At 47.6% G+C, this 25,236-nt stretch overlaps 1 protein-coding gene across 1 annotated transcript; it reads left to right on the top strand.

The window, feature by feature from the left end:
• Positions 1–1,292: 1,292 nt before the first annotated feature.
• On the top strand, positions 1,293–25,095 carry OSCP1 (organic solute carrier partner 1). Its single transcript, XM_004740770.3, has 10 exons — positions 1,293–1,512; positions 9,903–10,057; positions 11,793–11,960; positions 12,487–12,567; positions 20,250–20,353; positions 20,806–20,934; positions 21,915–21,984; positions 23,380–23,519; positions 24,476–24,539; positions 24,761–25,095. Exons 1-10 carry the CDS (start codon positions 1,401–1,403, stop codon positions 24,875–24,877), a joined length of 1,140 nt encoding a protein of 379 aa, XP_004740827.1. The 5' UTR covers positions 1,293–1,400; the 3' UTR covers positions 24,878–25,095.
• The last annotated feature ends 141 nt before the right edge of the window (positions 25,096–25,236 follow it).

Below are 25,236 nucleotides of genomic sequence, written 5' to 3'. Positions count from 1 at the left end.
GATAAGATTGGCAAATGTCAGAGCAAAACTGCGGAGATAGGTGTGGTTAGGAGGAGGGGGTAATGTTTCATTGAGGGGACAAAGCTGATGAGGTAGATGAGTTCAGCTGGATTAGAGAGCAATGAGGGAGTGCAGAAGTCTGCTCCGTCTGCTAAGCATTCAACTCTTGATCTCAGAAGTGTGAGTTCACATTCCACACTGAACATGGAGCCTACATGAAGAAATAATAATAATAAATAGAAAGATAGTTGGGAGTCTGAGTGGAGAGTCTTGAATGCCATGTTGAGGCATTTAAACTGTGATCTGGCAAACAGCTGGGAGCCCCTGAAGGAAAGCCTCATATTGACAATGGCAACTGCTGAAATTTAGCCTAGCAGCCAGTGCTGGGGGGTGGAGAGAAAGGACCAGTAACATGGAGGAACATACTAACGCAGGCAGTAAAAGAAATGAAGAGATAAATGTGAGAACGATCTTGAAGGAAAATGCAGAAGTAGTGACTGGTAACGAACAGTACCCAGGGAAACAAAGTTGGAAGCCAATGCCCAGATTTCACGGCTGGGGGGAAAGATGTTTCGTGGGTTTTAGAAATACTGAAATTTACAGCAATGGTTGCTCATCAAAGTAAAAATGTACAGCAGATGATAAGAGTGATGCTGGAGAGCTCAAGGTGCGGGTGAAGTACAGGGTCGACGTCCTCAAAGAAGAGAAGCAGGTGGGAGGCGTGCTCAACAACGTGAAAGAGAGCTTCGGAGAAGCCTCAGCACGCATCCTCCCGGAGCAGGACAGACCAGACCAGGCCTGGCTTGCTTCACCCCAAGTAGCTTTTAGGAAGGAAACGCAAACTCAAGGACGTCCGGCCCTTCCCGCGTTCAAAAGAAAAGTCCGTTATCATTTCACTGAGTGCCTTCATGGCACTTTGCGTATCTCATGGATTCCTCTCTGCACCCACGAGAGGTGGCTCGCGCCTCCACGTTCCCTGCGGGGGAAGGCCGCCCTCAAACACCTGCTCAAAGTCGCAGGGCTAGGAAGGGGCTCAGCCACCATCCCACTCCAGGTCCGGCCACCCTGAGACCGCTCGGAAGTTCTGCTCTGGCCTTCCTCGTTCTCTGGCGGAGAAACGCGGGTCGGGAGGACGAACTAAGCCACGGCCGCTCCCCACCGCCCGCGCTGGAGGGAAAATCACGGGAGAGCCGGGGACGCAACCTACCGCGGAGGCCGCTGCCGCCGGCCCAATCAGCGTCCGCCCCGGGCGCCTTCCAACAAACGGTCCTCTGATTGGCGCCTTGTGCCAGCCGCCGCGTTGCCCTGGCAACCAGACGACCAGACCCAAAGGCCGGGCATCCAGGCCGTCGGCTACCCAGCCCCGTGGCCCTTCGCCTCCTCCGCCCGCATCTGGCACCATGTCGCTGCGGACTCTACCGCTGCTCTTCTTGAACTTGGGCGGGGAGATGCTTTACATCCTGGACCAGCGGCTGCGGGCCCAGAACATCCCGGCAGACAAGGCCCGCAAAGGTGAGAGGCGCCCGGCCCGCACAGCCAGCCCCACGCCCCGCAGCCCGGTCCCCTCGCGGCCGCCGCCGCCGCGCGCACAGCCGGACTTCCACAGCCAGGCCCCCCTACAGACTGACCAACACCCCTGCACTCCGCGCTCCTGTAGCCACAGATCATCCGCTCAGAGCCCCTCAGGAGTCAAATTCCCCAAAAATATTTTCACAGCAGAAGGATTTAATACCCATGCTAGGGTCTATTATTAAGGGACCTGACACCCACACACACACATCCCATTTCCTCATCCCCTCAAACTGGAGAGATGATTTCCCTGTCTCTCTTGACAACCAGTCCCTCCCAAATATAGGAGACCCGGCGCCCATCACCTGGGAAACACCCTGCTAGTCCAAGCATCCTCTTCTCCCCCCACCCCGCACCCCAACAGGTGCTGATTCTCCTTTCCTCTGTATGCTATCCTCCTTGAGCTGAGGCCAGTCTTGCTAATTTCAGAAGCTATTTCTAGAAAGGTGGGATTCTGAAATAATGGATGTAAAAGAAAACATAAGAAAGCTGGGTTATTCCCTTCACAATTGTTGGAAGAGAAGAAAGTTCTGGAAATAATTATATGACTTTCTAAAATGCAAAGTCTGTCATCCATATACACCACATCTAATCTCCAGAGAAATGCCACCCAGAACTCTCTGCCACCATTTTCTTCTTCTTTTCCTCCCTTCTCAACCAACAACTGCTTTCACCAAGTTTCCTGGGATTAAGTGCAGAAGAAATATATAATTCAAGGTAGAGAAAGATAAGTTGGTGTAAAGGTAACCGACATGACCCTAGATTAAAAATTTATTCTCTCCAGCAATCCCTACGCTCAACTGATGTTAAACGTACAGATTCAGATGTTAAGCATACATATTCAGACACTCACTACTGTGTCTGTGTGATTGAGTCCAAGTCCATGCACAATGAGATAAAAAGAACTCCCTATCGCATACCCTCTCCATTCATTCTGCACACTGCTGCCCATGAGCTTTCTCAAATGCAAATCTGTCCATACGCCCTGCTACTTAAAACCCTTTGTCAGCTCTCACTGATGTTTGGATGAAGACCAAGTCTTTGGCAGGACATTTCTGGGTCCCTGCTGACCTGATCTGTCTCCACCTCTGTAGTCCCACCTTCCACCAGTGCCTGCCTCCTACTTTGTATCTTAATACCAAACTGCTTGGAGGCCTACATTTAAAACATATTCATTCACGTTTCTGTGCTAATAATCCCCATTCTACCCCAAAGCTCCCATGTCTATGCTAATGGTTCCTCTTCCATACTGCATTATTCGAGAATCAGTTCCTTCAGGAAGCCTCCCCACACCAGGCAAGGGTCTGAGAATACTCCCATCACACCCCATGCATGCCTCTCCCTATCTTACCACTCACTGACCAAGTTATACTGAAATGGTCTGTGGGTGTCTCCCCCCAACGTGATTATTTTCTTCGTCTTTGTACTCCAGCACCTAGCATAGCTCCTAGACCAGAATAAATTGGTATTCAGTCAATGTTTGTTGAACTGATGATCTAAATTGGCTGTTTTATATGATGTTGCCATTTCTTCCTCAAGAGGGTTCTGTTTTCCTTGGCACATATGTTCTGTGATTGCATTCAGGCTAATGGCACCAGTGAGCTGACAGGTCGTCCTTGCGCTGGCGGTCTGCATCTTGAAAAATGGTATAAATTAGCAATTAAGAGCATACTCTCTGCAGCCATACAATTGGGTTCCAATTCCAGCTTTTCCCTTTAACTAGATGTATGACCTTGGAGAGTTACCTCTATAAGCCTGTTTCTTTTTCCATAAAACAGGCATCACACACACTCACAGCAAATTTGTGAGAACTGAATGAGATCATGTATTCAACATGTTTAACACAATGAGTAGCAGGTGTTGGCTTTCAAGAGGTCTGGGCAAGACTCTGTGAATATGAAGGGACTGGTTTCCTTTGTCTTCAGGAGCTATAGTTCTTCTGAGTCTGCTAAATACAGCTTTAAGGAGTTTCAGCTCTTTAGTAATTCACATTCACACACCCCTTCCTTCCACAGTTTAGGTGACTTCTCTGAAGACCTTAATCCCCACAACTGTACCATCATGTAGGTTATACTATGCCCATTTTACAGATGGGGAAAATAAAGTTAATTTGCCTGGGGTTACATAGTCAGTAAGAGGAAGAATAAAGAATTTGAACCCAGGTCATCAGGCTCCAGAACTCATACTCTTAGCCTGTATGTCCTTAACTGCTACACTATAGTTCCATTCGTAGGGGGACTGTATCAGAATCCTTGGGGATGGGAGATCAGGAAGAAAGGGGGAGCTCTGAAAAAATTGTCCAATGGATCCACTGATTTTATGAAAGAAATGACAGAAAGTAACTGGCTCATGGGGACTCACAGACGACAGCCAGAAAACAGGGTGGAGGGTGCAGGATTCAGAAAGCTGAGAATCACCCCCTCTATCCCACCAGTGAGAGCTGGTGTAGCCACAGGAGCTGCCGTGACAGTTGCTGGTACACAGAGGCCCATAAAACACCAGCCACGGTCAATGAGTCCCCGCTGATGCTGTGAATGGAAATCATATTTCTTCTAGGTGTTTTCATTCTCTTACACAACTAATTGGTCTCCTGGAGGCCCTGCGGCTCCCACAAGGCCAATGCAGATGCTGCAGTTTTTCACCACAGCGGAGCCTCTAGTTTAGCATTCAACAGAAAGGAAGTGCTCTCGCCATGGGGCAACTTCGGAGTGTTGCATTTGGATGTTGTCCCCGTTTTAAGCAATAGCAAGAATAATAAAAGCTGCCTTGGCCTCACGCCAGTCCTCTCACAAATCCTCATCAATAAGACCCTATTACATTTTGTTTACATCCCTCATTTTACAGAGGGGCTGCTGAGACACACAGCCAGTAAATGATTTTTCCAATGTGAGCAGATCATAGTGAAGGACTGAGCAACCCAATGGTGGCGAAGTTCTATTTTTCTTTCTCTAGCTCCAATTCAGCAGGCAGGTCTGGATAGCCTTGGGCCTTCCTCCCACTCAAAATACAACTAAAGTGAAATTGGCATAAGCAAGTCATCTGGAAAAATAACAAAGAGCGGGACATGCTTTATCAAATTCCCTTGGATCCTCAGGAGGACCGGGGCGGGGAGCGCGTGGCACTCCAGCGACCTCTGCTGGAGCTGAGCGTCATTGTCCGCAAGAGTGCGGGAACCCCGGGCATGCTTTCCCCAGCCGGCTCCACTTTGTCAACAGCAGGGAGCCAAGGTCCCTTAGAGTTGTGAACCCCTTGAGGCACCACCGCCCCGGTCCGCCTGCGTCAGATGCTCCACTGACTGTGCCACCCAGGCGCCTTTGCAAAGCCTTGTTTTGAATGATGTGTATTCTCATAGCATAATGAGAAAATGACTTCTTGCCTTTCAAGATAAACCCCAGGGGAGCTAGTGCTGGGTTTCCTCTCCCACGAGGCCCCTCTCCAGGGCTTTTTTGGAACTTGTTAATTTACCCATCAACCTTTTCAAAGTTTCAACTGGAAGGCAGAGAGTATTTACATTAGACATTAATGCAAACATGCAAAATGAAGTTTCATTGACCAGATCATTGGAATTGGTATTTTTAAAGCCTCCTTGAAAAGAATGTTCTTGCTTCATGAACGGTGTTTTCTTTTTATATGCTTCATGTAGATGAATGGACAGAGGTGGACAGAAAACGAGGTATGCTATCTCTGGGCTGCATGCGTTCAGTCTGCATCCACAGGCTCACTGGGTCCTTCATCACTGGGCTGACTGGGCGACCACTCTAAATATGTCTAAGGAAAAACCCAGGCATGAGTTTCTCTTTAGCCAAGAGACTGGTTGTACATTGGAATCTCTCACTTAAATAAATACAGCATAGCATGTAAACCAAGCACAACTTGGCCAAAGGACCATATGGCACCGGAGGTATTTGTCTCATCGGTTCCAAGTTCTGCAGGCCATCAGCTACACTTCTGGGTCGGCTGTCCTACTTGGTAGTCCTTAAAACAATTCTGTGACAGTATCGCACAGCTAAAAACTATGCTTCGACGCCAGGGCTCCTCCCTGAGCTGTTCTCCTCCGCACGGAGGAACGGAGGAAAATGGAAGCAGGTGGCTGCGTGGCTGCCGGACGCGCATGCGCTATGGCCTTGTGTCAAATCTTCAGTTTCCCTTTCGGCCAGGACTAGCGGCAAACCAGAAAAACTTGCCGGTTCCTCAGAATAAAACCTTAGCCTTTCTCCGCCTTAAATGTCGCAGGGACCTTCCATCACTAGACATCTTGGTGCAGCTGATGCATGTCATCAGCCATCGTCCTGTTGAGTCTCAGTGCTCTCAGCATACCAAGTATGTAGATGGCACATGTAGTATCTAAGAGAATGAGCATTAAAACCAAACACCCCATCCTAGTTTCACTTCCACCACAGCTGTGTGACCTTGGACTTGAACCTCTCGAAGATTCAATGTTCCTCCTTGATAGAGTAGGGAGAATAATTCAGAGTTGTCTTGGGGCTTAAAAGAGAGAATGCATGGAAAATTCTAAGCCCTGTGCCTGGAACATAGTAAGGATTCAAAAATGGTAACCATCCAGAAGTAGTAGCTTCTCCCTTTTACCCTCGGTTCCAAATTGCATGTTCCTAATAAACAAATGTATAGCACAGGTGGTTGGTAAAAACTCGGTTGCTTTCATCAAGAGAATTATTTCAACAGGCCAGGGTCAAAGAAAAACCTAACTGAAGTGCTTGATATACTTTTATTGTCTTACCATTTCCTATGAGTAATTTTTGGCCCACCTCTTGACACAGGGTGGAATTTCAAGCAAGAGGTGTATATTAGGAAGGCCATTAGTGTACATGATTGAATCATTGGAATTTATTTTAACTTAGGCATTTGCAAAATAATGAGCAGAAACAGACTTCCTAATCAGAACCTGGGACAAGCAACCTGATCTGTTAAGAACTCAGTTGCTAACACTTTTGATGCACCTGTGAAAAATTACTTCCTTTCCTGCCTTAGTCCCCCCCCCTCCCCAAAACCTGGCTTCTAGTGCATTCCTGCCTCATGAACTTATGCGAAGCTCATGCAAGTGCCAAAAACTATCACCAAGACTGACTGACAGGTCTGCTTAAACCCATTTCTCAGGTTTAACTTAAATACAACGTAGGCTGCTTCTCTAGGGCAAGGACGGTGGCCAGTTTCACTTTGGGTGCTGGTGTTTATCTCATGTCTGGTACAGATTTAGGCCCACCTCAACCAAGTGCTAGGGAAAGCAGAGTGTAAGGTATAAACTTGCCAATTTGTGCCCCCATATTCTTTCCAAAGACTTAAATTCTGGAGGTGGGAGTTCTGGGTACCAGGGCCCTATCATCAAACTGCCATGTCCTCTGTGAGGTCATTTGTATCCACTGCTCGGCCCCCAAGGACAGCGTGTGCTATACTCTGAACAACAGGAAGACTTTCTGGCTGCTAGTGTGCAAGGAGCCATAATGGTGTATAGCCTATTCTCTGCCCAGGGGGAAAGCCTTCCTTTTGCTTTTTACTTTGCCAGAGTGACTAACACCCCCCCCCCTCCGCAATTTTCTTTCTTTTAGAACTGATATAGTTGGGTCTTAGCTATTTTCACAGATGCTGCTAGGGACTCAAAGATCCTAGAGAAATGGCTCAGCACCCAGGCAAATGGCAGCAACTGAAAGCATCGACAGAATCAGCTGATGTGATCCTTCAGCTGGAATTCTTCCTCTTGGGCACACCTGTTTGCCCTACATAAATCCATGGAAAGTTCTTCAAATTCTTTCTCTCAAGGCCTCACATGTGGCTTTTCATTTGTACCTATTTGTTTGTAAATTCTGCTCTTGATACAGGCCATGGTAGGAGAAAGCTAGAAAACTCAGTTTCTTGCAGGTCCCTGCTTGCTTAGTTCTAAGCCGAAAGACCATTCATGAAGAAACCCAGAAAAGTTCCTCAGTCTCCAAGCTGTCCACACTGAGGAAATGTTAGTGCACATGAAGGGCAAGCTGCGACGGTTTCACATTGTCAGATGTGAGAGATACCCTGTGTTGGTAATGGATTTGGTTCTTCCTCACAAAGAGGGTAGAGCCTCAAGTAAAGTACAAGGTCAATTGTGAGTTCAACACATCTGAAAGGAGTCAGTCATTTAGTTCTTTTTTGTCAAAATATGGGAGATCCCTTCTCTCCTTCTCTCTCTAGCCCTTCCATGTAAGAGTTAAATGCAACCAGCCCACAGCTCCCCCTTCCCCCAAAATTGCTCTTTGAGATCCCTTTTTTAAAGCTGGATTGATTGATTGATTGATTGATTGATTGATTTTGTAAGTAGGCTCCATACCCAGCAAGGAGCCCAACATGGAAATTGAACTCACTAACCTGAGATCAAAACCTGAGCTGAGATCAAGAGTCAGATGTTTAACCAACTGAGCCACCCAGGCACCCCACGATTTTTTTTAAAGTAATCTCTACACCCAAAATGGGGCTCAAGCACAACCCCATGATCAGGAGTCGCATGGTCTACGAACTGGGCTAGCCAGGCCCCCCGATGCTGGCGTGGCCCCCAGGGTACTTCTATAAGTTACTTACAGCTGGAAAGGGTGCCTGAAACCATGACCTTAATGAGCTACCTTGCCCCCTGTCTCTAAAATACATGGTCACAACCAATCACCTAGTGCAACATTTGGCAAGAGAAAGGGGCATTTGTATCCTTCAGTGATAATCACTCATGTTTAATAACTGATTTTGTAAAATTATTGTAAGTCATCGGTTTTCTTTCAAGTTTTAATTACTATGAATGTATATTCATAGTATTCAGCATCCATATACTGTCACCCTGAAGTCAGGATATATCTGGCTTAATTAATGAATAATCTGTGTTCCAGGGTGCCTGGGTGGCTCAGTGGGTTAAAGCCTCTGCCTTCGGCTCAGGTCATGATCTCAGGGTCCTGGGATTGAGCGCCACATTGGGCTCTCTGCTTAGCAGGAAACCTGTTTCCCCTCCTCTGTCTGCCTATCCCTCTGCCTACTTCTGATCTCCATCTGTCAAATAAATAAATAAAATCTTAAAAAAAAAAAAAAAGAAGAAGAATCTGTGTTCAGGGGCACCTGGGTGGCTTAGTTGTTAAGCGTCTGCCTTCAGCTCAGGTCATGATCCTAGGGTCTTGGGATCCAGCCCCTCATCAGGCTCCCAACTCAGCTGGGAATCCTGCTTCTCCCTTTCCCACTCCCTCTGCTTGTGTTCCCTCTCTTGCTGTGTCTCTCTCTCTGTCAAACAAATAAAATCTTTAAAAAAAAAAAAAGATCTGTGTGTTCATACATACCTGTTCCTATTTCTTATACCAGAGGGTTTTCCTGGCCTTCAGCTAATATTATTATTTGAGTAGCACAAAATATTGAAATGAATGAGTGAATGAAAAACTTGAATTATAGACACTTTGGTTTGCACATCCCTTAGGATTTTATTATCACGAGATGGAAATTTTCCATTTGAACAACAATATAAGACACATCACCACAGTGTAATATCAATATTATAGACTAAATGTAGAAATTAAGGTGTTCTAAAATGGTGCTAATCTAAGTATATGTTTTGTAGAAGCATTAGAAATGTTTTCATCTCTAACCAGTGGGTAGACTTGTCTATTTTCATAAAATGCTTGTTCTTTAAAAAGAGTCAATTACCATTATTGGTCCCATTTTAATTAAAATTTAATTTTAATTAAAATTTAATTTTAAGTAAAAACGTTATAAGTTAGTGGGGCACCTGGGTGGCTCAGTCATTAAACGTCTGCCTTGGGCTCAGGTCATGATCCCAGGGTCCTGGGATCAAGCCCCGCATCAGGCTTCCTGCTCAACCGGAAGCCTGCTTCTCCCTCTCCCACTCCCCCTGCTTGTGTTCCTTCTCTCACTGTCTCTGTCAAGTAAATAAATAAAATCTTTTTTTTTTTTTAAGTTATAGATTAGCTAAACAAACTGAAAAAAGAGCACTGCTGTTTCTCATTTTAAGGAGGAGATCTAATCTAAAATGTTCATAGGAATCCTTTTTAAAGAAACATCTTCCTTATCATCAAGTGAGAAAACATACGTATAACAGTGGTTTATAACCACTGAAGCACAACACATTCGTACGTTGTCATTTTCTGTTTGCTCGGAGACAGTCTCATAAAGCACTCTGGACCCTGCTTTCTACTGGGACGCCTTGATGGTTTCTCCCGAGGGAGCAGATCTCACCAGCACATCAGCATCCCTACTCTGCATAGACCCAGCTCCTGCATTCCATTCATACACAGACAGCATTTCCTGAATAAATCTGCCTCTGGTACCTTGCTCAGCTGTTTTCTCTCTTGTCTCTACAGTTCTGAATGACATCATCTCAACCATGTTCAATCGAAAGTTTATGGAAGAGTTATTCAAACCCCAAGAGCTCTACTCCAAGAAGGCCCTGAGGACTGTCTATGATCGCCTGGCTCATGCCTCCATTATGAGACTGAACCAGGCCAGCATGGATAAGGTGAGCAGACCGCTGCCTCTGTCCCATTGGTTGCATTTCTTGTATCTTTGGTGCATGAGCACAGACTGGGTCTAATGAGAGGAGATAAGCTGTGGTGCCTTGCCAAGAAAAGGTATGTGTAAATATCAGTTGTTGGTATTGAGTTCCAGAGTTAGAAAGGACCTCAAGTCATCCATCCCAACCCCTCTGATGATCATGTCATTCCACCCGCCCAAAGAGGGAGCTGGCGTTCAGACCCATATTTAAAAACACACTCCTCAACCCAATGCAAGTGCCTATCCCTAAAAACTTTAATTCTGCTTCATTCTTAATAAACATCAGCTCTGTGATGAGGAAACGAGGCATTTGTAAAGCCAAATCAAAACTGCTCAGTCTTTACTTAGCACGTGAGCATATTGGGGCGCCTGGGTGGCTCAGTTGGTTGGGTGTCCAGCCTTTGGCTTGGGTCATGATCCTGGGGTCCTGGGATCAAGCCCCGTGTCAGGCTTCCTGCTCAGCAGGGAGTCTGCTTCTCCCTCCCATGAGGGGCTCGTGCTCTCTCACAGTCACTCTCTCTCAAATGAATGGATAAAATCTTTAAAAAAAAAAAAAAGGAACATGAACATATCTGTTTCTTTTTTTAAGATTTCTTTCATTTAGGGGCTCCTGGGTGGCTCAGTCGGTTTAGCATCTGCCTTCGGCTCAGGTCATGATCCCGGGGTCCTCACCAGTGTCTCACCTCTGATCATCAGTGGATGGTCAGACCACACATGGAGCTTGTTGATATCTCATTAGGTGTTTTTCATCACTTACAGTTGCTCTTACACGGTTGTCAGACTTCATACTTGCCACTTGCACACCTACTCTCTCCTTGACTCCTCTCAGCTATTTAACAACAACAGGAAATTAGGGAGTATTTTTTAAGATTGTATTTACTTACATATTTATTTAGTTGAGAGAGAGAAAGAGAGCAAGCTCGAAGTAGGGGAGGGAGAAGGAGAGAGAGAAGTCTCCAGCAGACTCGACACTGAGCGTGGAGCCCAATGTGGGTGTCGATTTCACAACCGTGAGATCATGACCTGAGGTAAAATCAAGAGTTGGCTGTTGGGCGCCTGGGTGGCTCAGTGGCTTAAGCTGCTGCCTTGGGCTCAGGTCATGATCTCAGGGTCCTGGGATCAAGTCCTGCATTGGACTCTTTGCTCAGCAGGGAGCCTGCTTCCTTCTCTCTCTCTGCCTGCCTCTCAGTGTACTTGTAATTTCTCTCTGTCAAATAAATAAATAAAATCTTTAAAAAAAAAAGAAAAAAAAAAAGAGTTGGCTGCTTAACCAACTGAGACACCCAGGCGCCCGGGGGAATATTTTTTTACAGAAGAGAAAAGTCAGGCTTAGAGAAGCAAAGGGATGAGGCCAGGGCCATCCACAGCACATCAGCTGTGGCAGCAGAGGCCTGGTTTCTGACCTTGCTCTCTCTGAGGCCAGGACGCAGTCCAGGGCCCCGCAGCTGCCAATGCTGTTCCTAACGTGTTCCATCAGTGGCACGCATAAGCTGACCAGAAATCCTGGTTTTCCCGAGAGTGCCCTGGTTTATACCCATCGTCCTGGCTTCATAATTCACCATCCCCTTTCCACTCTCCGTCTGAATGATCACCGACGTGGTCGCCTGAGCTCCAGGAGACGCCCAGAACGGGTTTTCCGTAAATGCTGCCTGAACGCGTGTGTGACGGTGCTGATGTCTATTTCTGTGTATTTTGTTCAGCTCTATGACCTGATGACTATGGCTTTCAAATACCAAGTACTGCTGTGTCCTCGCCCCAAGGATGTGTTGCTGGTCACTTTCAATCATTTAGACGCCATCAAGGGTTTCATCCAAGACTCCCCAGCCATCCTGCAGCAGGTGGAGGAGACATTCCAGCAGCTGACTGATGTAAGCGGGTCGCCGGTTCCTCACCGCTCAGCCCCATTCTTGTTCTCGTTCCCTTGTTAAAAAACAGCCAGATTCTATGACAGACAGAACAGGATGAGGGGTGGCAAAGCCTGCCACTCTCCCGAAAAATTCCAAAATTCTGCATGTATCCATTTCGGTCACATAATAGGCATTCCTATCTGAGGCCCTCTCTCTGTCTCCTTCCACGTCAGGAAAGCAACGACACAGAGCATGGCCATGTCCTCCTGACTTTTCTGAAAGGCCGTTGGCCGTGGACGTTCTGCTAAATGTTGGGGAAGGGTCCCTCCAGATCTTTGGGGAACAGGAAAGGTGAAATGCCCCCCTGCACAGGCGATGCCTGATGGGGTCAGCCTCAGGGTCTCTTGGTCTACCATGCTCACCCCAGCAGCCGAGCCCCCTGCCAGCTTCTCTTGCCCCCGCCCCCAAGTGCCTGCCTAGCACTGCCTGTCTGCACTTCTCACCTCACTTCTGGAAGTGAAGTGTCTCTCTGCTTTGCCTCCGGCAGAGATACGGAGGACTCTCAGATGGGGAGTTCCAGCTGATTCGGCAGACGCTCCTTATCTTCTTCCAGGACCTGCACATCCGGGTGAGTGACTGGGCAACCCGGGGACCCCGTGCCACCGCCACCCGAGGGAGACAGGGTGCCGAGTGATCAGGCGGAAGAGGGCTGAGGTTGCCCATTAGTGATTCCTCTGTGTTTGGCTCCATAATGACAAACTTCCTGATAAGAAATCTCAGCAGTTTTTCAGTCCACCAAGGAAGGCAGTGATACGGCCATTCCTTCCCAGTTCCTTGAAAATATGATTTGTTCTCTTCTCCGGAGGAAATGTGTTCTCAAGGCTACCAGTCCGATCTTAATAATAAAGCCTTTTCTCAAACCATTCACATCCTTAACCTCTCCAGTATCTGACGCTGTCAGGAGGCTGCTGTCCCACCCCATGAAACCCACCTTACCAGGACTCTCCTGACACCAGACCGTCCTGGCCTTGCCCTACCCCTCCCGGCTCTGTGCCCCTTACTCCTTCTTCCTCCCTTTCCTTCACCTTCACCTAAGACTTTGGCGTCTCACCTACACCTTCCCCTTGCTCCAGCTCTGCGACCTAGACCCACGTCTCCACCCACTACGGCGTAAGGTCTGCAGCAAAACTCGTCTCCAAAATTCCATTCCTGCCCTACTTCCAACTTCCCAGTTTCTGTTGAGGGCCCCACCACTTCTTCACTCAGTCAGCTCTAAAGCAGAGCATCGCCTTCGATTCCCCTTCTCTGACCCTCCTCTAAAGGCCTCCCGAGGCTGCCTTTTTAGGTTATACATCCTCCTTTCCCTTCCTGTGCCCCCAGCCTGGCTCAGGGCCCCCTCTGCTTGCTGGCTGTTCCTCCCAACTGACGCTGCCTCCTGACCCTGTCAGGCCTACTCAGAACAGCTCTACACCTTTTAAAAACACACTGTGGAGCTTTTGAATGTGGGGCCTGTCTCTCTTGGGTAGGACTTTGATCCTCTCCGTAACTTAACACATGGCTGAGGGAAGGATGCGGGATAAGGCAAAAGGAGCCGAGGCTCTAGAGTCAGGCATCCTTGCGTCTAAATCCCAGCTCCAACACAGCTCCGTGACCTTGGGCAGATCACCTCTCTTGAGTGTTACCTTCTTCATCTGATGATGCCTGACTGCGAGTGCACAGCTGAAGCAGTGTGTGTATTATGTGTGTATTCGCTCATATGTGTACAGTACAGAGTGCTTCCTTCCAGAAACTGGTCCCAGTGGTTACCTCCTGGTTGTGGAGAACTGCATGGAGGGTGGGAATAGGACAGAGACTTATGTTCCACTGTATACCCTTTGAACCTTTGGAATCTTGTACTTGTGTAGGCGTAACGTATCCACACAATAAAATTCAAAAAAAAAAAAAAGAAGCAATAGGATGTCCTTAGTGCCTGATCATTACTTCCCTTCCATGGATCAGGGAAGACAAATAGGTTCCAACTCGGAGGCCAATTTTATGTTTAACCCTCATGAATAATTTTATTTGCTATGGCTCGAGGAATAATAACACCAATATAAATTAAGATCTCTAATAGTCATCGATTAAAATAAAAAATATGAAAGTACAAATAACATTATGTTTTGTATTACTTTAAGATATTGAAAGCTTTGCATCAGATTCTTATCTAAACGGGGCCTATTTGGCATTGTTTTATGGATTATGGTGATGTGAGCCATATTGATTTCGCAGTTTTGAGAAGAAAAAAATTCGTTACAATAAAAAGACACTCCTAATAATAAGCTTATAACAAAATCAGTAAAGTATATTAAACTACAAAATACATTAAGCTTTATTTGCTAAATAGGCAAGCAATGAAACATCAGAATGTTCATGAAGAAAAACAGGAATCACGTCTCCTGACAATATTCAGCCACTGCTCCGTGACGCTCGGCTGGTCTTCCGAGTCTGGTCTTGCATGGTATTTCTGTTCAGCCACAATTTGTGATTGCCGGTGAGGATTTTCTGTTTTCAAAACAGCCCTGATAGTCTTTAGATTTGTTTGTAAAACTTACTGACTAAATCAAGAAAACACAGGTCTGATCTAATACTTCCTTGCTTACTGTTTAACCAAAGCGAATACAAAACGCCTCATCCTGATATCCAGAGCTTTCTGTGGTATGGAGAAAGAACGAGAAGTAGTCTGAGTGTGCTCGAGGGCCTGACCTGCACTCGGGGCTGGCCAGTTCCACTTCCTGTGGAACCGCAGTCCACTTCCGCGTGGACTCCTGAGCCGTTCTTTACAACCATCCCCATCCCCGACCCCCTCGGCCCTCCAGAGCTCTTCCAGAGTTGCCTCCAAAAGGGCAGCCTCCTCAGCTCAGCCACTCTCTCCTGTCCTCTCATTCCCACTCATGCTTCCTTCCCTCGGGTGCTCCCCGTGGTTTCAGTCATTAGAAAACAGCATTCCGTCTTTCGCCTCTTCATAGAATGTTCCCTATCCCTCCCCTCCGTGATCCACTCCCCTCGGAAATAGCTCACCCCTGTAAAACTCATCGGTCTAACGCATGTTTATGGAGCGCACTGTTTTCAGTGTTAGAGATACGAAAATGAACAGGACCGAGGCCCTGCCTAACGGGGTTCTGCGCTAGTAGGAAGAGGCAGGCAGGATAAGGAAGTCAGGTTCTTGTTCTGATAACCTTAGGAAGATGGCAAGATAAGGGAAAGTTATAAAGGGCAACAGGGTGGGATGTCGGGTGAGACCAGTGCTATCCAATAGCACGTCTGTCACGATGGAGGTTCTAGATCTATGCTGTCCAATATGACAGCCACCAGCCTCATGTGGCTATCGAGCACTTGAGATATGGCTAGTGTGACTGAGAAAATGAATTTTTAATTTAGCTTCATTTTTTTAAAGCTTTTATTTATTTATTTGTCAGAGACAGGGCCCACACAAGCGGGGGGAGGGGCAGAGGGAGAAGCCCAGGACCCTGCGATCATGACCTGAGCTGAAGGCAGACGCTCAACCATCTGAGCCACCCAGGCGTCCCTCATTATCTTAATAGCCACACTTGACTAGTAGCTCCTGTTAGCTGACCATGCATCCTTAGATGAGAGAGTCAAAGTCAAGCCAAGGGCAGCCTTTCTGAGGACAGACATTTTAGTTGAGAATGTAACTAACAAAAATCTCAGGGAAGCACATCTAAATGGAAGGGACAGCACATTCAAAGGCCCTGAGACGGAAAAAGCACGATGTGTTCCTTAGAGAGGAAGCCAGCATGAGTGAAACCCGTCTAGGCAAGGAGGGGTGTGCCATCACAGGTGTAGTGTGCAGAGGGGCACTAACTAATCAGACCAGACATCAGCCATAATCAGACTGGCTTGGCTTTATGCCCTAGGGAGGCTTCTTTTCTAAGAGTAGAGAAAACATTTCAGGCACCCTAAGGTCAGTGGTAACGTCTGATCTGTGTTCTGGAAGATGAACTGCACAGGACGGGGCAGAGATGGGACAGCAGTGAGGACACTTACAGAAATGACAAAAATGAAAGTTCTTGGCGTAGGTGCTGCCAGTGGAGACAGTGAGAGGTCATCACCTCTGGGGTATCCCGTCCAGGCAAGAGCAGTGAGGCTTACTAAGAAGTTGAACGTGGGGAGGAAGGAAAAGAAGAATGAAGGATGACTGCCATGTTTCTGGCTTGAGCAGCTGCTGCTGCCTCATGCCACCGAGAGAGGGAAGGACTGAGGAAAGTATATTTGAGTAGACAAATTAATTAATTCTATCTAAGTTTGATTTGCTGATTAGGCATCCAAGCAGCAATGTCAAGTGAGCAACTGAATATGCAGATCGAGAGCCCAGAGGAGGGATTATCAGCCTACAGCACACAGGTGGCCTTTGAAGTCTTCTGGCCCCTTGTGGAGGCTGCTCCTTTTCCCTCATCCATGGGTAGGTAGGGTGTGAGAAGCAGGGTCGCATTCTGCCACCTCTCCCCCCCACCCCCACCCCCACTTTCCCACCATGGTTCTCCTGCCCTCAGCAGTGCGGCCCTCCTCTAGGGAGGCCAGACCAGCAACCACAACACTGTGCAAAGCCCCGCACGCTTCACTCACTGCTGAAGTTGCCAAGCTGCTCACCCACGTTCCCAGAGCAGTCACATCCCTGGCTCACCGTCCTCCTGGCCACCAGAGCCCTGCCGCCACCCTGGGGAACGCGAACACTCAGGGACACGCCTCAGCCAGCTCTCAGGCCCCACAGCTCTGCAACCTGCTTTTCCTCTTTTGGTAGGAAACATGTGCTTCCTACCCTCAGGAACTCATTAGAGAAGGGGAAAAGGGACAAGTACCTTACAGACATTTGATTTTATTTATTTATTTTTATTTATTTATTTGATACACAGAGAGAGAGAGCACAAGTAGGCAGAGCAGCAGGCATGGACAGAAGGGGAAGCAGTCTTCCCGCTGAGCAGGCAGCCCAATACAGGGCTCGATCCCAGCACCCCGGGATCATGACCTGAGCTGAAGGCAGCCGCTTAACTGATTGAGCCACCCAGGCGCCCCCAGATGTTTGATTTTAAAACAGAAGAATATAAAGAGAGAGATCACAAAGGAGAGGGTGGTCAGTTCTACTAAAGAGAATCAAGTCAGGGCGCCTGGCTGGCTCAGTAGTGGAGTGTGTGACTCGATCTCTGCATTGTGAGTTCAAGCCCCACATTCGGTACAGAGATTACTTAAATAAATTTTTTTTTAAAGATTTTATTTATTTATTCGACAGAAAGAGATCACAAGTAGGCAGAGAGGAAGGCAGAAAGAGAGGAGGAAGCAGGTTCCCCGCTGAGCAGAGAGCCCGATGCGGGACTCGATCCCAGGACCCTGAGATCATGACCTGAGCCGAAGGCAGCGGCTTAACCCACTGAGCCACCCAGGCGCCCTTAAATAAATTTTTTAAAAAAGAAAATGAAAAGTCTTCATAGAGGATCTGATATCTTTTTTAAAAAGTATCTTTTTAAAATATATATATATATCTTTTTTTAAAAAGATATTTTCACAGGCCCATGGGAAATACAGGGAGGGGTTAACTGGACACCCTTGCTGGAGGACATCATCTCAATACAGGCATGAGGCTCGGATCGGCCTGGCGTATTTGGTGGTGCAGGGGGTGGGGGGTGGTGGGGGAGCAGAAGGCTGCAGGCGTTTGGGTGTGGCTGGAACATAGGATTCAAGGAAGAACGTGGCTACAGAGAAGAACAAGGGCCAACAGGACATTATCTGGCAGGCAGTAGAGGGCCACTGAAACAGGAGAGGGACAAGGTCAGATAGAAGTTTAGAAGAGTCTCCAGCAGCCAATTGGAGAGGGATCCCAGCCAGGTGAGGGGGAGGCAGGGAGCCCAGCTAGGTAGGAGGCACCTGCAGCAGCCAAGCCAGAGGTGACAAAGGTCTGCCTTAGAGACAGGGTGGAGGAGAGGGCCCAGATACAAGGTGTGATCACTGGAGAGGCAGGGCTTGATGACCAAATAGACATGGGAAGGCGGGGGCAGGGGAGTGCAGATTGCTGGCGTGGTGCCCAGGCAGTATCATCCACGACGATTGGGAACACCAGAGAAGGATCGGGTTTGGAAATACAATTGATGACCCTGTTCCAAGCAGGGTGAATTTGAGGTGCACCCCATGGAAGCTGTAGGTGGGCACATGTAATGGGCAATGGGATAGAGGCATCCAGTGCCCAGAGAAGAAAGCTAAGTGGCAGCTCAAGATCTGGGAGCCATCAGCACAGAGGTGAGCACTGGGAATAGATGGGATCAGCTGGGGGACAAAAGGGTAGAGTGAGAGGAGGAGGACAGGGGACAGTTACACTGGGCCAGCAGAGGGGCTGGGCAAGCAGACAGACCCAACAGTCCCATCCAGCCAAGGGCAGGTTGTTGGGTCGAACATAGCTACACACTGGACGGAAGCGTGTACATTTCAGACCTGCTGTGACATAGTCAACATTGCTGCAATCAGGTTCACAGAAAGTCCAGCACATACTTATACATTCCCACTCCTCCAAAATTTCTTTCTCCACGCTCGTATTCACATCCCTTGGTCACAGAATCTCAAGGTTTAAAAATTCCTTAACAGTCATCCAGACAAACCCTCCAATCAAACCAGTTTACACATTCCCCCCCCCCAAAAAAAACATGCCCTGTGCCCTCCCATCTCTGCTTCTAAAATGTCTTCATACCCACCTTCCTCTAGGCCCACTTCCAAACCCACAGTCAGCCTACCCACCACCATGCCTGTGGTCATTCTCCTTAGTGGGCTACTTAAGTAAGCATATGCTAGGCAGCATCTCCTGCTTTATACTCTCCCTTTTCCCCATTTTATGTTCGGGTCCTATGTCCAATTAGACTGTAATACTGAGCATATTACCTACCATGCTTGGCGCACCTACTGTGCATCAGACTCTGTGATAACTGCCTTTTCATTATCTGATTTAGCTGGTAGCACTTGCCCATTGAATAGAACTGAATAATATTTGAATTATAATAATTTAATAATAATAGAATTATAATTATTGAAAAATAATAGAATTATGACCCCTAGTATAGCAAAGAGAAAACCAATGCACAGAGAGGTTGTGTAACCTACCCAAAACCCAGAGCCAGCCGCTTCACATTACTTGTTCGCATGCAACAGATGCTTGCTTTTGAGGATATTTTGAATATAATCTTGTAGCATTTTAGAGTTTGAAGGGGTCTTCAAATTTATCTCCTTTTACAGATGAGGAAGCTAAGATCCAATAAACTGATTAACTGCTACAGCCTTTGTGGGATTTTATGTGACCCTGACGTCAACACAAAGTGCAAACCAGGGTGCACCCGGCTGGCTCAGTCGGTAGAGAATGCGACTCTTGATCTCCAAGTTTTGAGCTTGAAGACCCATGTTGGGTACAGATATAGCGATTACTTACAAACATTAAAAAAGGCACACAAACCAGGAAGTAGAAATGAGTATAATGTGGTGTTTTCAGTCACACAGAAAACATTCAGGCACTAATGCCAACCGGACCCATGTGCTCCAGCCCCACCAGTCCAGCACTTGGCCAAAAGATTGGGTTCCAGAGTCAGAAACACCAGGGTTGAATCCTCAGCTCTGCCCCTTATGAGCTGGGGGATCCTCGAGGAAGTGTGTCAACCTCTGTCTGAGCTGCCAATTCCACATCCCTAAAATGGAGGTTCTGATGGCTCCTGCCTCAGAGCTGTATGGGAAGTTCAGGAGGGAACTGAGGAATGGGTGTGGACTTCGTTTTGAATCGTAGCCCTCTTACTGTTCTCTTTGGGCAAGTCCCCTCACTCGGGGAGCCTCAGCTTCCTCATCTCTAAAATGGGGTAATACAGGACACCTGGAAGCCTTGCTACATACGTCAAAAGATCTGTTTGTACAACACCGTAACTCTTCAGGGCTGATTATGCTGAGTCTTTCCCTCTCATTGTTGTTGTTTTGTTTTGTTTTGAAGATTTTATTCATTCACCTGACAGAGAGATCACAAGTAGGCAGAGAGGCAGACAGAGAGAGAGGAGGAAGCAGCCTCCCTGCCGAGCAGAGAGCCTGATGCAGGGCTCGATCCCAGGACCCTGAGATCATGACCTGAGCCAAAGGCAGAGGCTCAACCCACTGAGCCACCCAGGCACCCCACTTTCCCTCTCATTGTTATAAACTGCCTAGGTAACATCCCCAAGCCATTATATACTTCCCTTCCTCAGAGTGCTTGTGTCTAGGAAAACATACCAAGAAAAATGACAAGTATATTTGTTTCCCCAGGTATCCATATTTCTAAAGGACAAAGTGCAGAATTCTAATGGTCGCTTTGTGTTGCCGGTGTCTGGACCTGTTCCCTGGGGAACTGAAGTTCCTGGACTCATCAGGTGAATTTTCAACTGTAATTGTCAGACCAATGTTTGGGGTGCCAGGAAACCAACATGTGGGCCACCACAGAGAGTGTGCCCTGCTCGGTCCCCCGCTTCCTTCAGTAAAGCGTGGCAGTTAGAAGGTCAGGTTCTCATGCCCCGCTGTGCCGCCCAGCGGACACTTGAGGCCAACCACCCAGTTCTTCAGGATTCACTTCCTCATCTGTTAAATGGTTGCTGTGAGTGTGGATAAGATAGTAATGCTCTGAAGTGCTCACACAGCACCCAGCACATAACGTGCGCTTGGTAAATATTACTATTACTGTATTACCACTGTTATTGCTTCAGCCAACATCTTTATCTTGAAGGAGTGCATGAATTCCTTTTTGTCCCATAGTACCAAGAATAAAGAAGCCTCCAGGACTCCCCAAGCTTGGAGAACATTCCATCATGTCATATTTGTATTGTAGAATATTCACCGACAAAGGCAAAGAAGCAAAGAAAGTAGAATTCAAGCATGGTGGGCACTATGTCACCGCACCAAAAGAAGGTTCTTTTGAACTTTATGGAGACCGCGTCCTGAAACTGGGAACTAATATGTAAGCAAATTCTCCCTCCCTGAATGAGTTCAAGTCCAAGGGAGGTCACTTCACTTAAAAAAGCAACTTGACTTCCGCTATGAAAATTCCTACTGACAAGTGAAATCATTTCCCCTCAGATACAAGGCATGCAGAGCGCTGACATTTTCAAAGGGCGCCTGACATTTCCAAACATAAGGCTGCTCATGAGGCTGAAGAGATAAATGATAGTAAATGGCCATGGAAGAGAACTAGCCTAAACCCGCATCCCAGGGGAGGTCAGAAAGGCGAGACCGTCACATAGTGTTCCCGTGCTCTGCGGTAGTATACATCCCTTTCCCAGAAGAGCCATTTCCATGCAGCTTTGCGGGTATTTTTCTTTGGGAAAGTGTGAAATCTGAGTGGCTGACATCCACTTCGTTATATTCTGTACTCCCAGCACATTTCTGGATACTATTTATTTATTTATTTATTTAAAGATTTTATCCATTCATTTGACAGAGAGACACAGGGAGAGAGGGAACATAAGCAGGGGGAGTAGGAGAGGGAGAAGCAGGCTTCCTGCAGAGCAGGGAGCCCGAAGCGGGGCTTGATCCCAGGACCCTGGGATCATGACCTGAGCCGAAGGCAGATACCTAACAACCAAGCCACCCAGGCAGCCCTCTGGATGCCTTTTAATGTCTCAAAATGAAAGTGACGCACTACATTTATGAGTTAGAAAGAAGTGGGTGTGGGGCTCCTGGGTGGCTCAGTGGGTTAAGCCACTGCCTTCGGCTCAGGTCATGATCCCAGGGTCCTGGGATCGAGTCCCGCATCAGACTCTCTGCTCAGCGGGGAGCCTGCTTCCTCCTCTCTCTCTCTGCCTGCCTCTCTGCCTACTTGTGATCTCTCTCTGTCAAATAAATAAATAAATTCTTTAAAAAAAAAAAAAAAAGAAGGAGGAGGAGGAAGTCGGTGTGAAAGGGCTGGACGATGTTTTCACGGTTTTCTGTTGATACCAGGTACAGTATGAACCGGCCCGTGGAAACCCACATGTCTGGAGCATCCAAAAACTTAGCTTCCCGGACACAGGTGAGCTGCTGCCTTCCTTCTTCTACTTCAGAGCTTATTTCTCGACATAAAAATCTGGACGAGGAGAAGAGTGGAAACGCTAGACTTCAAAGCTAGCCAGTGTTTCCCTCACTCTCATTGTTTGCAATCTTCTCAGTTTGGCCTTACAAGTACAAAGGTTTTTAATTGTAGTTTCTCATGAAGACTTCCAGTGATCTGACTAATTAGGTAATTTTAGGCTCGGCTCAGCCACCATAATTAAGCAAGAACCACACACCAGGCCGGGTGAAATAGCATTTGTACCCAAGCCCCTGGGGATCTGCGGATGCTGAGTCCGTGCTCCCATGTCTCCTGATCATCGCAGCAAGCCTCCATAATGCGGGGCTACCCTATATAATGCCGTGGCAGCGAAGTTCAAGTGGGATTTTGGATTCTCTGAATTCCATCTTTATAAAATCTCACAGAAATAGCTACTAGCTAACTCTAGGACAGGTCAGGAAACACCCAGCTCTTTGGCAAACATTTTTTGAACGCCTTCTATGGGCTGGGAACCCAGGGATGCAAAGGTAACTTAGAAGGAGAAATGGGCAGGCAGACCAAGGTGTCAGGCACCAAGGGACAAAAGAGCAGAGCGGTATTTGGGGGAAGCGGGGAAGCAGCATCTCTCCCGCTTGGCTAGATCATAATGCAACTGAGGAAGGTGGCCAGAGACTCGCCTAGACCAGGACCCTGGGGCCCGATTGGAAAGAGGCTTAAGCAATTTGGACTTTGCCATTTAGGCAAGATGCAGAGGGGTTTATCTCCAGTGAGGAAGAAGGGAGAGAACTCTACTTTGGATAACTGGCGGCAGAGTGACCAAAAAAAAAAAAAGGACAGCAGAGCAGGGAGCAGCTGGTTTAGAGGAGCAGAGCAGGCTTGGAAGGAGGGGTGAGGGTTGAGCAGGGCCAGACAGCAGGAGGAGGAAATGGGTCCGGGGTGTGTGTTCACCATAGTGACCACCTGAGGGCAGTGTGGTAGCTCCTATGAAAGGAGTGCCCTTGGCCCTGGGGCATTGGCTGAGGTTCCTGGTAAATGCCCAGGAAACTAGACTGACGGAAGAGGAAGCAATGTTCTTCTCCTAGGAAGGTCGTCTGAGGAGAACGGGGATGCCTGGGGCCCTCCACTCATCTTGAAAGTGTGAGAATCTCTGGTTTGCTGTGAGAATCTCTGGTTTGCTGAAAGTCCTTCTGCTTCTGATGTGGATTGTTTGTTTGGGTTAAGCCTGTTTTCTACAATTTATTTGGACACAGTTCTTCCCAGGACAATTGAAACAGTTACTGTTTTGCCTGGTTCTGTAATACTGCCGTGGGTATCTGGGTCTCAGCAGGAAATGTGATCACCTTCATGTAGCTAAAAATCATGAAATTGTTTCTGCAGGAAATCATTGCTCCAAACCCTCTTGCTAAAGAAGAGCTGAATTTCTTGGCCAGGCTGATGGGAGGGATGGAGATTAAGAAACCCAGTGGCCCTGAGCCAGGATTCCGGTTGAATCTCTTCACCACGGATGAAGAGGAGGAGTATGTTTTAAACCTGTTTCTTCCAAGGCATATCTAAAAATCCTAAGTGTGATAAGAACCAAAAAATGGCCATTATAAACCAGTATTACTTATAAACATAGATGTAAGGGTCACAGAGGAAAACCCAGCAAATTCAATCACCTACTTAAAGAAGAATCCACCAGTATTAAATAGTCTGAACCTTCTGGATTTTTTCAAGAAATAGTTCTAAGGTTTTACTTAGCAAAGCATAGCTGAACAAGAAATATTGGAAGTCAAGATAATCATAGTAAGAAAAATCTGTTAAGAAACCAGAGGAGAGTCAGAGCATGATATCTTTGGGATAAGGTAGTCTCCCCCAAAACCAATAAGGATAGTAACCCACCCAGATTCACAGAGATTTACAGTTTATAGAACACTTTTGCACCATTATCTCACGTGATCCTCCTCATACCCCAATATAGAACCTGGCGATTCTAGTTCCATACCCAATGAACTAACTTTTGTGCATTTCTGTGTGACAGGTACTATGGTTAAGTGCCAGGGACACAAAGAAGGGAGCATAAGACCTAGAGCCTGTCCTCAGAAGCTCACAGGGTAGGAAGAGAATGTACCCGACATGAGTTAGTTCAGTGTCGTGTCATAAATGTGCTAATGGAGGACACAGTGATTGACTTTGCACGGGCAGATGGAGGGAGCTGGCATTCGGGCTTGGTCTTGGAGTTTGCCAAGCAGAGGAAGGGGGAAAAACATTCTCAGCCCAGTTCAGTACATGCAAAGGCACAGAGACAGATAAGGACCTGACTTTCTGGAGCATAGGCTGCACTGCTGGGGAAAGGGCAGAAAGCTGAAGGGAAGCGGCAGAAGGTGAGGCAAAAAAAAAAAAAAACAGGCTGCCAAATGATCAGATGCCAGTGTGCCACGCTGGCAAGGAGAAAACTCTAACCTTTGACCCGCTTCTCTACCACCTCCTGCAGACAAGCTGCGCTCACCAGGCCAGAAGAGTTATCCTACGAGGTTATCAATATACAAGCTACTCAGGTGGGTGCCCGTGATTACACAAGCCAGGGGTCAGTCCCATCCTCATCTCGGGCTAACCTTGAATATCCCAGGCCCTCCCTCCGTCTCTCGGCAGCATGTACCCAGAGTCCCTATCCTGACACACATCACAATGGCGGGGCAAATTTCAACACCATCTGCTCAGAGAAGCAGCCGTGCTGACGCACCCCCTTCTCGGCCTTGCCCTCTCACTTCTCCAACAGGACCTGCAAAGGAACAAGGAGCTGGCTCGCATCATGGGGGAGTTTGAGGTCACGGAGCAGCCGAAGCATAGTGCCAGCAAGGGGGACGATCTGCTGGCCATGATGGACGGGTTCTAGCTGCGCTGGCCTGGCACCCCCACCCCACCGCCTGTGGCACCCCGCGGAGGCCCCAGGGAGCAGAATGATGCTGCTCGTTTTCGACCAAGTGCGCAGTTACCTCCCATCCCTGTCTGTGTTGTAACGAACTACACAAGCCTCCCTCAAGGAGTACTGTGTCTGCAAGGCACACACATACACATGTTTTCAACAAAATAGATTCTGCCTTTTAAACTGGACGTTTTCCATTTTCTTCTGCCTTATGGCAACTGTCCAAAGCATCCTGGGCCATAGGTTCAGGCGCCAGAGTCACTGAGGGGGCACGCCTATTGCTGCTTTGCATCGTAGCTTTGCAGTGGACACCCATAGCCCACAGATGC

Source organism: Mustela putorius, unplaced genomic scaffold (genome assembly GCF_011764305.1).
Source record: "Mustela putorius furo isolate JIRA1106 unplaced genomic scaffold, ASM1176430v1.1 tig00003853_pilon_pilon_pilon, whole genome shotgun sequence".
Taxonomy (NCBI): domain Eukaryota; kingdom Metazoa; phylum Chordata; class Mammalia; order Carnivora; family Mustelidae; genus Mustela; species Mustela putorius.
The sequence above is the reverse complement of the archived record's forward strand: the minus strand, read 5'-3'. Positions and strand labels throughout refer to the sequence as shown.